Source organism: Austrofundulus limnaeus, unplaced genomic scaffold, assembly GCF_001266775.1.
Source record: "Austrofundulus limnaeus strain Quisiro unplaced genomic scaffold, Austrofundulus_limnaeus-1.0 Scaffold36, whole genome shotgun sequence".
Taxonomy (NCBI): Eukaryota; Metazoa; Chordata; class Actinopteri; order Cyprinodontiformes; family Rivulidae; genus Austrofundulus; species Austrofundulus limnaeus.
This window is the reverse complement of record NW_013952438.1, coordinates 403,916-416,994: the sequence shown is the minus strand read 5'-3', so window position 1 is coordinate 416,994 and position 13,079 is coordinate 403,916. Positions and strand designations below refer to the sequence as shown.

At 36.9% G+C, this 13,079-nt stretch overlaps 1 protein-coding gene across 7 annotated transcripts in view; it reads left to right on the top strand.

The window, feature by feature from the left end:
- The window catches only part of mapk10 (mitogen-activated protein kinase 10), a 50,455-nt gene that overhangs the window by 12,640 nt on the left and 24,736 nt on the right, over positions 1-13,079 (top strand). For 5 of the 7 annotated variants that reach the window (XM_014006468.1, XM_014006469.1, XM_014006474.1 and 2 more), the window contains exons 2-3: positions 3,771-3,842; positions 6,730-6,899. In XM_014006468.1, coding sequence (XP_013861922.1) covers positions 3,771-3,842; positions 6,730-6,899 — 242 coding nt within the window. Of the gene's footprint in view, positions 1-3,770; positions 3,869-6,729; positions 6,900-13,079 lie in introns of all 7 variants that reach the window. The other 2 variants (XM_014006471.1, XM_014006470.1) reach the window with 2 other exon arrangements.

Here is a 13,079-nt window from a genome sequence, read left to right as displayed (position 1 = left end):
ATATATATTAGACTTGAATGACAAATATTTCAGTCAGAGTGGTAGTTCTGTTTTCACAGTTGTAAAATGGGTTGGACTCAGGAAGCAGGCAGCCAGAAGGAGTCAAAGCAAAACTGATTTAATAACAAAGAAAATGGTCGATATGGCAGCAGACTACAAGGCCCAAAAACACGTGGAGCAGCCGGGATGTGTGGCAGGGAGCCAACACAATGCAGACAGCCTCACAAACACAAAGATTCACAACAAACAGAGACACTAACGAACTGTGAGGAGACAAGCAGGAGTGAGAGGAATTGAGGAGGGACGAACTGAAAAAGCAGACTCTAAGGGAACATGAACGCAGAAAGTAAAAAAAAAACCAAACACATCCGTGCTGATGAAATACAACTCAGTGCCTGCCAATGACTTCATTTATTAATATAAAATAGATTTAAAGCATGAAAATTGTTTATCCTTGTCTTTTTGTCAAGTAATTTATTTTAAATTAAACTTTATTTCAGAAAAAAAAAGAAAATAAACAGTATTTATTTAGTTGCTGGATGCATGGATTTCAGTAACTGTTGCCCCCTGAGTAATTCAGTTAAACACTCCTGTAATTGATATAAAAATATGTTTTAGCTAATCATTGTGCAATAAGGAACAAAGATACATCTCTGTAAGCAGTATGTGTCAGGCATTCTAGCTGTCAAATGTTAGGTTGGGTGGATGAAATGTGAGTTTTCTAAACCTTTTGATGTTCAGTTGTGCAACATCACATGGATGTTGGGTCCTGGGCCTCTGGAGTAGCAAACTGGAGAGATTGGCATCTTTTTTGAAGAGGGTGCACGAAAGTTTGTTCCTAAAGTGGTGTCGCACTTCTCAGCCTCCCTTGGCTGTTCACACTTTAATTCTTTCAAGATGTTTACAGGAAGTAGAGCAGTTTGAGTAAGTTACATCCAGATACTCTAAAACATCGACTAATGTTGTCAACAGATTCAACTTTATTGATGTTGCCAGAGCAGGGGACTCGAGTTACATACGTATTAGTATTATGACTTTAGACTTGACTTGAAAAAATGTTCAGCGACTCGTGACTTGACTTGGAAGTTTACACCAAGGACTTGGGGCTTGAATTGGACTTGACCCCATTACTTGAAAAGACTTGATATTTTACTCAAAATCTAAAGTTTAGCACACATTATTTATAAAGTAGGACCCATTAATTAATTTCACTCATTCTGTATTAATAAAGGCAGACTGTCTGTCTTTTGTTCACACTCTATGTGTGCATGAGCTGCAACACAGCAGATCTAATTAACCAGATTTAAAAACATGGAAAATTACAGTTTAAAGGAAGACTATTTGTGCAGCCAAGTTTATATGGACGGTGCAATATTAAGGCGCATTTTTAAAAGTATTTTAAAAATATTTTGTAAGTTCAGCTGCATGTTTCATCACGATTTAAGGAAAATACAGATTTAAAAAAGCACATGGTCTGTTAATTACATTTAACATATTACTGCAACATAGTTTTTAAAAAAAGACTTGAAGGGACTTGAAATTCCAAGTTTCAGACTTGGGACTTGACTTAAAAGTTGGTTACTTGTCTTAAGACTTGACTCAGACTTGACTGCCTTGACTTGAGACCTGAGACTTACTTGAGACTTGTAAAACTTGGTCTCACCTCTGGATGTTGCTCACAAAAACTGGTAACCAATCAAACATATTGGACAAATTTTAACTACAACAGTAAAAAAAACCATCAGACTGACAACATTTTCACACCTAGAAACATTTTCTAAGCTGCATATAAATAGATTATGAGTTTATTTAAAAGTAATAAAGGGTTATGTAATTTATCCTCCGCTCATTTGTTTAGTAACGTTCCCACTGTACATTCATCACCCTTTAATATTATTTTTTTGTTGCTCATTTGTTTGCCCATAGAAATAGACAAGAAATACTGTCAGAAGACATAAAGCATATCCGTGTATTTTATGTCTTTTAATGTAATTACATTGCAGTAGTACTTATTTTATAAATGTATGCATATTTATGAGACAAAACTAAGTGAAAATGTTGCTGCTTTGAGGTGTAACACAAGGAATGTTTCAGAAAAGTTTGTTTAAAATCCAGAGATTTTCTGTGGGAAAAATATAAAGATTTTGTATGAAGTAGACCTTTACCCTAATTCAAATTAATGATAAGATTTTTTACAATATTTTTCCTCTATTCTGTGTGATTATTCATTAAAAGGATGTAAAGAAAACCAAACCAATGTATGAAAATAATGACTCAGAAGGTTTTAATACAACTTGTAGTTATTATATGACCTCTATTTTAATTTGGCTGTGATTCTGTTTTATTTGAGTTGCCTAAATGAATTGGGTTGTGCTAATTTTGTAGTGTTTTAAAAGAGGCTGATTAGCTTTTTTTGTCATTTTTTTCCCCAGTCTTCTTGCACACATTTAACTTTGAATAACAACCTAAAAATGTACCTTAAAATAAGGGTGACACAATTCACAATTAGGTTAAAAATACAAAATAATATTTTTTACACAATTTAAATGCATTTAAAAAAAGTTTTATCATAGTTTATAAGAAAAAATACCAGGTTTTCCTCCAACTTCAGCATCAGAACAAAAATGGCTTGCTGAACTGATGTATTGATCACTTTACTGTATATTTATAGAGGAATTGGGTGGCAGTGACTTGCTGTTTTTCTCCTTTTTATTGAGAGTGATGGCAATGGAGAAGAGAGAAAACAGCTGTGATTTTACCAAGAGGGTTCAGTCCCACCGCAGAGACACAAACACACACAGAGACTGCAAAGACAAATTTCTAAGAAGCTACTCAGATTGTCCATAATAAATTAACCACCCTCTCGTGCAAAAATGTTAATACAGATGAACCAGTTTGCTACAACTTTTTATCTCCCGATGCTATAAAAAGCAGGCAATGAAGCACTGAACAAATTTTACAGAAACTATCATTTATTATTAGATGCACATCCAAATGATCATGCTTTGAAGAAGACATCCCATTTCAAGATCGTAGCCAGCTAAATTAATTAACCTTACCCAAAAAGAATTGTAACAATTCAGTTTGTTTTTCGGCAATTGTGCCAAAAATACATGTGATAATCAATGAGATGTCTTGTTTAAAGGCACTATCACTTTTCTCGATTGGAGAGAGCGGCCATATTGTTTAGGGCGAGCTGGTATAGTTGGATGCGATAACCAGGACATGTTAAATTTAGGTCAGCACATCAATGAAACTCCAATTTCTTTTGACAACCATTATTTCAATTTGATACATAATATCATCTGTGACGGGCTTGCAACTTTTACTGTGCCCCTTGCACTGTGACTGCTGGATATGGACACCAGTGACCCTCATGACTCCGATAGGAAGAAGCGGGTGAAAGATAATGCATGGATATTATCATACTGAGGTACACCCATCGGCAATAAATGGTGTTTCTAATTGGCAGACGTTAACCAATGAAAAACAAATATTTATTAGCAAACCAGAAATCTACCCATCATGAATTGTTTGTATTGACAGCCCGCCCCTTCCAATATGGCGCTGCGTTCGTACCACAGTGCTTGACGCCTCTAGCCAATACACCTCATAGGTGGTATTAACTGAGAGTCACCAGGGATCACACAGCATTACTCGCTCGTATCATTATTTCAGGATTTGATAAAAATGGCTGTAACTCTCTTTCAACATTATAATCTTAAAAAAAACATTCTGACTCTGTGTCTCCTCTGTTTTGTGTCTTGCAGGTATTTATGAGCAGACATTTCTTATATAACTGCAGCCAACCAGTCCTGGATGTAAAGATAGCCTTTTGTCAGGTGTGTGTTCCTTACAGGTAAAAAAGGTACAGTATTCCTTCCCTTCCGTTTTCCCTTCTCTGTGCTCGCTGCACGCTGCTGTGTCTGTGTTGATCTCACAAACATTAACATCCTTTGAATTAAACCTGGAATTTGAAGAGAGGATGTAGAGCTTTCAGTCTCTTGCAGATACTTATAGCTATGCAAAAATAAACTCATCCTGATCCAGACCCACTTTCTCATTAAAGTTCAATTCCTCGCGTGTTTGTCTGTAACTGAGACATTTGCTAAAGTGGGCTTTAATTGCCTTCCTCCCACCGAACTCTGATGGCGTAAATGCCAAACTCATTTGGAAACAGTATAATCTATAGATATTCAGTTTGTGTGTGAGGACTTCTACCAACCTTTTAACTGCAGCTCCAATTACTCAGGAGCTTTGCATGCTACGTTGCATCAAACCCGCATGTGTGTGGTGTCACTGCCTGTACAATACAATGTAACGTATGGAAAAAATTAGATCAAATGTTTGAATAACTTGTCAACTATGTTAAATGAAATCATTATACTCATTTTCTTGCCTTTAAAAAAGTGTTTCATTCTACAGCAGTATAGCCCAGTTTGGTTTGTGAGCTGTGGTGTAATTACAAAGTCCAAAATTAACTTAATGATTATTTGTGTAGTGCTTCTACTTCCATGTCTGCCCCGTTAAGTAATTAAAGCTTGTGTGCATTTGTAAATTTTAGTCGACTGAAACAATTAGTGCAACTAAAGCTATATAAAATGGTAAGAAGTCACACTTTTGCCGGGAAACAGGGTAAAGTTGTACTTTCCGTTGGATATTTTGTGACTGATTAACTGAACTGTAGATACAGTCTTATATTTTATGCTTTGTGATCAACTGCGGTCATTTAACTACAGTTAGAGAATCAACAAGTTGGTTTGAGTTTGTTTTTTTAACTTACTTCCTTGTTTTAGGTTTATGACATCGTATCCAGAGTGAACACATAATGGGGAGCCAGTTTGTTTAGATTTCCAGTAAAAACTCAGAGTAAAAGAAATAGAGTAATAAGAATAAAATAGAGTAGAGATGCACTAATGTGGAAATTTCAGCCGACATCAATATCCTACTTTGTTATTGGTGTTATGGCCGATAACCAATATTTACCGATATTGCACAAACCATTATTGACCAAACATTTCCCCTCCCAAAACAGAAACACAAAGTTTAAAAGTGGGATATCAATATCGGACATTAATATCGGCCCAGTTTTACATATCGGACCGATACAGATATTTTAAAAAATGATCAATATCAACTGATACTGATGTTAATGCCGATATATCCTTAATATAGACTTTAGATGTGAAAATAAACATTCAACTGAGAACTTAATCAGTTTTCTGCATATTATTCGGGCTTCCAATCTGAACAGTTCTTTACAGTTCAGTCATATTTACGCTGCTCTCAGTATCACAGTTACTTGCTTAATATCTTTCCATTATTGTCACAGGAAAAGCATAAAAGATTTTGGTAATTTTAAGAACTTAAAAGTCTTGTCATATTGAGTAAGCTATTAGAACTAAAGTAGGGATGTAACAATACATCGATCCACATTGATATATCAATTGAATGATTCAATTACATAAAGGCAAAATGAAAACCTTAATCTATATCGTCATCATATGACCCAACGCAATCATTTGGGCATATGATATAGCATCACATCAATCACAGACTTGTGAAATTAACTGAATTAAAATCATATGACATCGAGAAACATCGTATCGTCATCCAAACAAGTCAACAGAATATTGTATTAAATTGTATTGTGATAAAGCTTTTGATTTATTCCCCTAAACAAACTTGTGTTGTTTTAACAATCAGAAAGTGATGCCTCCTACATTTTGTCTTTAGAAATGATAGGTTTTTAGGTTTAGATCCGAATTGTTCACTTCTTTTTATAAAGCACAACAATCTGTTATGTAAATATGTAATTGGCAGTCATATTTAAATCCAATATGGTGACCATAAAAGGAAGGTTGTTTTGGGGTCTATTTATCATCACATCCAGCGTCTTTACATTCCAAATATTTCTGCAAGTAGTGATTCTGGAAAAAATTCACTATAACTGCTTCATTGCAGGAAAATCTAACATCTAATGATTAAGCTCTGAAAATGCTAAAAGTAGGGCCTGTTACTAAGTAACAAGGTAACTAAAGAAAACCTTACCTTATATTTTTGTTCTATTTTTTTACAGCTTTAAGCCTTTTTGCATAGGTCAAATAAAGCAAAGACAGTTCTTTATTTTTTTTTATTCTTTTAACAATAAGAACCTCTCACAAACTGTGATCCAAGGAGCCCAGATTTTTACAGCCTTTGATGGGTGAGGTGCCTCTGAGGCTGCACAGCTTCGCAGTGACTGATGCAGCTTTAAATCTGTGTCTTATCAAACATTGCTCGGAGACAATGTAAGGCCATCTGGCTGAAAGCTGAAAGCCCGAACTAAAAAAAAAAAGAGGTGAATCTTCAAGAAGAAAAATGAAGTTCAGCAGAAAAGCAGATAGGGAGGGTTATAAAACAGCTGACTCAACGCCCAGAGCTGAACCCCACCAAAACGGCTGTAGATCTTAAACAGATTGAAGAAAACTCTCCAACGTGTCGCTGCTGAAGGGCTTCTGCATGGACGAGGTGTTGGAAATGTTTAGAAAGTTATTTCTGCCAAAGAGGGCTTCAATGACCATTTGGACCCAAGGGCAGCAGGAGTGTTAACATGTCCTAGTGCAGATTAGCTGTTGCTTTGTAATACATTTTCTTCCACATGTTTTATGTCTTTTTGTGTAAAATTAAGACTCTGATTCACCTTCAGCTTCACTAACAGGTCGTCTCTGTTCTATTTGCCTGATGCAGGGTTTTGGAAAACAAGTGGATGTGTCATATATCGCCAAACATTACAACATGAGCAAAAGCAAAGTGGACAACCAGTTCTACAGTGTGGAAGTGGGAGACTCCACCTTCACAGTTTTAAAACGCTACCAGAATTTAAAGCCCATTGGCTCTGGAGCTCAGGGAATCGTCTGGTAAGTTTCTCAGCCGTGCCCCAGCATCACACTGTTTTATGTGCCTTTCTGTAATATTTAATATTTTCATTGTCTCAATGAACCATTAGCTGTTTGCCTGATTGTTCTGTAGTTCACTGCTGCAGGTGATGAGGGGAGTAGATGCGGAGGTTTTATTTATCTTCCAAAGTTATTTTTTAGTGATTTGCCATAAGGAAGCCACACATTATCACCTCAGAAAAAAAGAACTGCATAATTATTGGATAAGAAGTAGTAAGGCATTTAAAAGTAGCCATGTAACTAAACTTAACGTGAAAATTGATTTTTCAAAACTAAAATACATTTATTTAAAGATAGTATTTCTTATTTTGCCAGAGATCTTAGTGTGCTTTGAAACTCTTATGTGAGTGAAAACATGAAGAACTGAAGCATATTTAGTATAACATCAAGCTTTGTGTACACTATGCATTCCATTTCATTTTTATGCATGCCCATGCTATGTAGCTTTAAAGTAACCCTCATGTTTTGTTGATACTTAATGTTAATATGGGGTTTTGTGCCGTTCACAAGCATCTTTTTGGCGCCGGTCTTCCACGAACCTACAACAAAGTTTGACTGTCAGGCTTCTGTCAGCATCTAGCCCTGGCCTCATCCACCATGTTCTTAATCTTCCTCTTGCTAGTCCTCTCTGTTAGGGTTCAATTTCTGTACGAGCAAAACTCATAACAGCAGCTTGAACATCTGTTTCTTCTGACTCCATGTTTGCAGAATGAACAAGAGGAAAAGGTTTGTCCTGTTTGGACGCCTCATCCCACCTAGCAAAATCCGTCTGGCCCAGTTCTGGCCCACACAATCCACTAAACACTCAAACACTCGTCTCAGATAGGGCAAAGAATGATGGCACAGATGCAAGTGGTCGTGGATGGGCCAGCATCACATAAACCAACCACAACTGGGCTGGTTGTAGCATGCCATCTTAAAAATAGTATCATTAATGCTAGACCCGGCCGACATCCAGTTGACAAACCTCTTGCCATGCTGGCAGTCAGATGACACCAAATCTGGCCTAAACCTGACTGCTGTATTTCTGTCATTTGAAGTAGGAAAGCAGCTAAAACATAAAACCAAGAGAACCATGGTTGGGGACCTCTTGTGCAGATGTTCTCCGTGCTGTTACATCTCCACGTATTCTCCAACAACATTGTTACACACACTTCAGCAACTGTGTGACATCTGGACCTAACAGTTTAATATTTTATCTGAGTCCTGCTGTCATTGCCTGAAGCAAATCAGTCTCTATAAGTCAATAAAACAAGGACATATGGACAACAGCAAACAATTTTATTTAATTATTACTGCTATTTTATTTTACACGTGTATCAGATAACTTGTAGCATTTAAAATCATGGACCCTGTGAGTCGAACAGGACCAGCACTTAATTGAGTCCTGCGTTCAGGCTGCAGAGTGAAAGCCTGTTTTCATTGTGATTCTCCTCACACCGTCCCTGTCAGAATGCAGAGGAACAACTGCCGAGGCTCCACTTACAGCAACGCCTCTTACTGCTTCTGTCAACCCACCAAAACACATCTATAAGTCATATTCATGTTAACGTTGTGTCACTGCAGTGATATATGTTTCTCCATAACGCCACCTCGGCTGATCCAAGTTGACACGTTTCATTTCAGTGTCTTATATAGCATTAAAGCTTCTCTGGCTCTCAACGCCCCCTTGCCCTCCACTTACCCTCTTTTATTGTCCTTCTTTGCTTCTCGGTATTTCTTCCTGGCCATCTCGAAGCAATTTTTGTGCAGCTCAAAAGTAGATTTGGCAGGCTGCTGCCACTAATGTGGAGATTGCTTTTGAAGGGTATTGTAGAGATAAATGACAAGGATTGAACCTGTTCTGATGCACATTGCTCCACTTTGCCCACAGTTCGCATCTGGTGCAATATGGTGTCATCTGGTATCAAATGGTGTCAACCCAAAAAACTAATAGATGATCTTGCTTTCATGAGTATCATTGTGGCCCTCAAAGGGCCAATTGTGATTAACTTTGGCATTCCGAGTTTGACTTTGACTAAAACATCACGTTCTGATCTCATTGCTATGGCTTAGCGCCGCTGAAAAACAATAACTGAGCTCTATGTGATGTTTTGTGCATAGAAACAGCATTTTAACACATCCTAAGGGCAGAGGTGACGCATAAACACTAAAAAGTACCACGTGTACGACGGACTACATGTGAAATAAATAATACAGAAATGCTAAAGCTGCCATCTTGAATTCTGAACTCTCCCATGTTCCCACAGGGAATTCCCACCGGAGGGGACATTCCAGTTTAAATTTATGACTTGGAAGTGGGAATTCTAATTTCCCAGTACAACTGTCTTGTAGCAAAAGTAACCAGTAAAATTGCATCGAGATTGAGATTTTACACAGTGACTTTTATCAATTGCCAGCTACTTTGTAGCCCTGTGCAGCTCCACCTGGTCGAGTGATGCCATTATTTTCAGGCAAAACCATCGAGAGATGTACAGTAGTTTATGGTCAATGCTGGCTTTAAAGTGCTTATCTTAAGGCTTATAATCTTTGAAGCTTTATTGGGCCAAATAAAATGCAGTGGTGGTCCACATTTGAATGAATGAATGAATGAATGAATGAATGAATGAATGAATGAATGAATGAATGAATAATACTTTACTTACTTTGATCCCAAGGGGCAATTACCCTTGAGCCTTGAGTTTGATGTATGTAGATCAACAAACAAACAAACAAACAAACAAACAAACAAACAAACAAACAAACAAACAAACAAACAAACAAACAAACAAACAAACAAACAATCAATCAATCAATCAATCAATCAATCAATCAATCAATCAATCAATCGATCAAACATAAACAAATAAATTTCTTTATCCTAACAGAATGCTAAATCAAGGAGCCCCAACTGGGTGACATAATTGCATTTATATAAACATCTGTCTGATTGTCGTACAGGAACCACAAACAGACAACACAAGCAGAATGGGCCAGAAGCTTTAGTGTTTGTCAGGAAGGACGTGTTCTGCTTTTCTTATGCAATCAGCAGACTTATTATAGCCTGAGAACATGCTAATGAGAGAAAACTTGTTCCTTTATGTTAATCACACTAATCTGCACACATCTTCCTCTGACTTGTCTGCTCATATTTATGAATCTTAAGGACTGACAAAGGCTCTAAGTAATTTAGCTGATCATGACATCATCTTTCGCTCAGCTGAAAAAGTGATGAGTTGCTAAAATCCCCATTAGATAAAATGCTTTGATGAAAGCTCCAGTGTTTCCACAGCCAAGTTCATCCATGGCATGCTTTTACCACCGAGACATGAAGGACTGTTTCACATCCACAAAGAGGCCTAAAAAACCCCCAGCTCAGTCTACACCATCTTTTGGGGTAAATTGATAAAGAATGGGGCAGAAAATGATCTGACATCTAAATTCCAGCTCTTTCCCTGCTGCTGTTCTTTGAAAGCAAAACACAAAGTGTTGCTCAGAGCTTAAAGCTCCTAGGGGCTCGGGATTGTGTCGAGCCAGCGCAGCACTCACGCTGCTGTTTCGGGAAAAATAATGGTTTCAGCTACTTTATGGGAAGAGTTATGACTTACATTCCCTTCTCGTTTTTATTGCATTTATGTGTGTAAAATTACAACATAGGTTCAGAAAAAATGATATCTAGGGACTTCAATGTGTCTCAGATGTTGAAAAAAAATCTGCATCATTTTGGTGAAACATTCCTGTTTCAACTTTTTAAAAATGTGTCAGTTTGGCTGTTTGTCAATTTTACTGGACCGGATGTCACACAACGGCACTATTGTGCACTTCTGTGCACAGAGCATCACAATATCTATGAGTTGATTGTAGATGTAAAAATACTATGTTTATACTATAGGTTACAGCATTGCTATATCATTTTGTGTCTTTACAACCCGTTAGAGCAAATTTTTTATTATCATGTGAATGTGAAAACAATTATCCAAACAATAGAGAATTAAAAGACAAAAATAAAGAAAAGTTAAGACAAAGAGTGACAGAGGGAGAGGTCAAAACACTGTGTGGATGGCTGAAATAAACACAACTTAGATGATATTAGCAGTAAAATAGCTGACATGAAGCACAAAAACTTGAAATTCAGAAAAAAGCCAAAATGCTTTTAAAAAGCTGTTTCATGCCTGTCCCATGGCAAGATTTTAAAATTGTCGGATGATTTTCAAAGACTGAGAGACCCCACACGACAATAATAAAAATAACAATAAAAAAATCATACGTCCACACACTGTAAGACAACACTGTTGATTCAGCATTAAGTTACCATTCTGCTCCTTTTAGCTTGTTGCTATTTGCAGCTTATAGATGGCCTTTTGCTACTCTTGCTATTAGCTTGCCTTTTGGTACTTTCAGGTTTGCTTTTGAGCAAACCTTGCCAGCTCTTGCTAGCATTTACGTACTTAAAGCGTTGAGAATTTTGTACACTATTTTAATTTTCATACGTTTAAATTAAAATAAAAACAAAATGTGTCCTTCTGTCTGCAGCAGAAATTCCAAGTGAAAAACTGATTTTAGTGTGTCATAATAAATAAAAATTATGGAATCACTCAATTTTGAGGAAAAAAAATATGGAATCATGAAATACAAACAAACAAAAGAAGACTCCAACACATCACTAGAATTTTGTTGCACCACCTCTAGATTTTATGATAGCTTGCAGTCTTTGAGGCAAGGACTGACGAACAGTATTTTTCATCAATCTGGCTCCATCTTTCTCTGATTGATTGCTGCTGCCAGATCAGCTTTGCAGGTTGGAGCCTTGTCATGGACCATTTTCTTCAACTTCCACCAAAGATCTTCAATTGGATTGAGATCTGGACTATTTGCAGGCCATGACATTGATCTTATGTGTCTTTTTTCAAGGAAGGTTTTCACAGTTTTTGCTCAATGGCACGATGCGTTATCATCACGAAAAATGATTTCATCATCCCCAAACATCCTTTTAATTGACGGGATAAGAAAAGTGTCCAAAATATCAACGTAAACATTTCATTTAGGCGGTGTCTTATAGTTCGGTCACAGACGTTGACTCCAGTTTTCTCCTATTCGTTCCACATTTGTTTTGTTGTGCATTTTCTGTTTTGGAGTCGTATTGCTTTAAGTTTTCTGTCTTGATGCTTTGATGTCTTTCTTAGTCAACCAGTATGTTCGTCTTTAACAACCTTCCCATGTTGTTTGTATTTTTGGTCTATATTTTAGACACAGCTGACTGTGAACAACCAAAATATTTTGCAACATTGCATGATGATTTGCCCTCTTTTAAGAGTTTGATAATCTAATTTGTTTCAATTGACATCTCTGGTGTTGGAACCATGATTCATGTCAGCCCACTTGGTGCAACAGCTCTCCCAGGTGTGATCACTCCTTTTTAGACACAGACTAACAAGCAGATCTAATTTGATGCAGGTGTTAGTTTTTGGGAATAAAAATTTACAGGGTGATTCCAAACGTTTTTCCTCAGAATTTAGTGATCCCATAATTTTTTCCCTCTGCTTGGTCTAAAAAGTTAACGATTACTGACTACCACATTTTTTTCTTGATTTCTTTTAGTGTTTCTTAATGCCAGAAAGTTGCCATTTGAAGTAACTTTACTTTTGTGTCATGTCTGTGATCTGCATTTTTTCTACAAAATTAAACAACTGATCTCCTCCGAGGCCGGTGATTCCATCATTTTTGCCAGGGGTTGTAGCAGCATTTTAGCTGCTATGATTTAAATCAGGTGTGGTCACAATCCTGGCATGCAGTTTGGGTCAGTTTGAGATATATTGCAATCCTTCCTGATTCTGATATTACACCCATTGATGTTGTGTTGACAATAATTGTTTTTGTGCAGTCCTAAAAAAAAGCTAGCCCAACTCCGTTTTAAGATAAATAAAAATGTGTATTCTTGCTGATCTTCCTCTGAAAGTTAAAGCCACATGGTTTTTGCCACCTTATATGTTAAAATATTGCATTTAGGACAACGATCCGCTCTAATTTGATACTTTTACTTTGTTTTTGCTGTTGTGATCAGTGACATTCATCGTGGATTATCTGTCACACACACGCAGAGACAGTCATCCAGCTGTGAATGCTAACAGAATCTCTCTCTCTCTCTCTCTCTCTCTCTCTCTC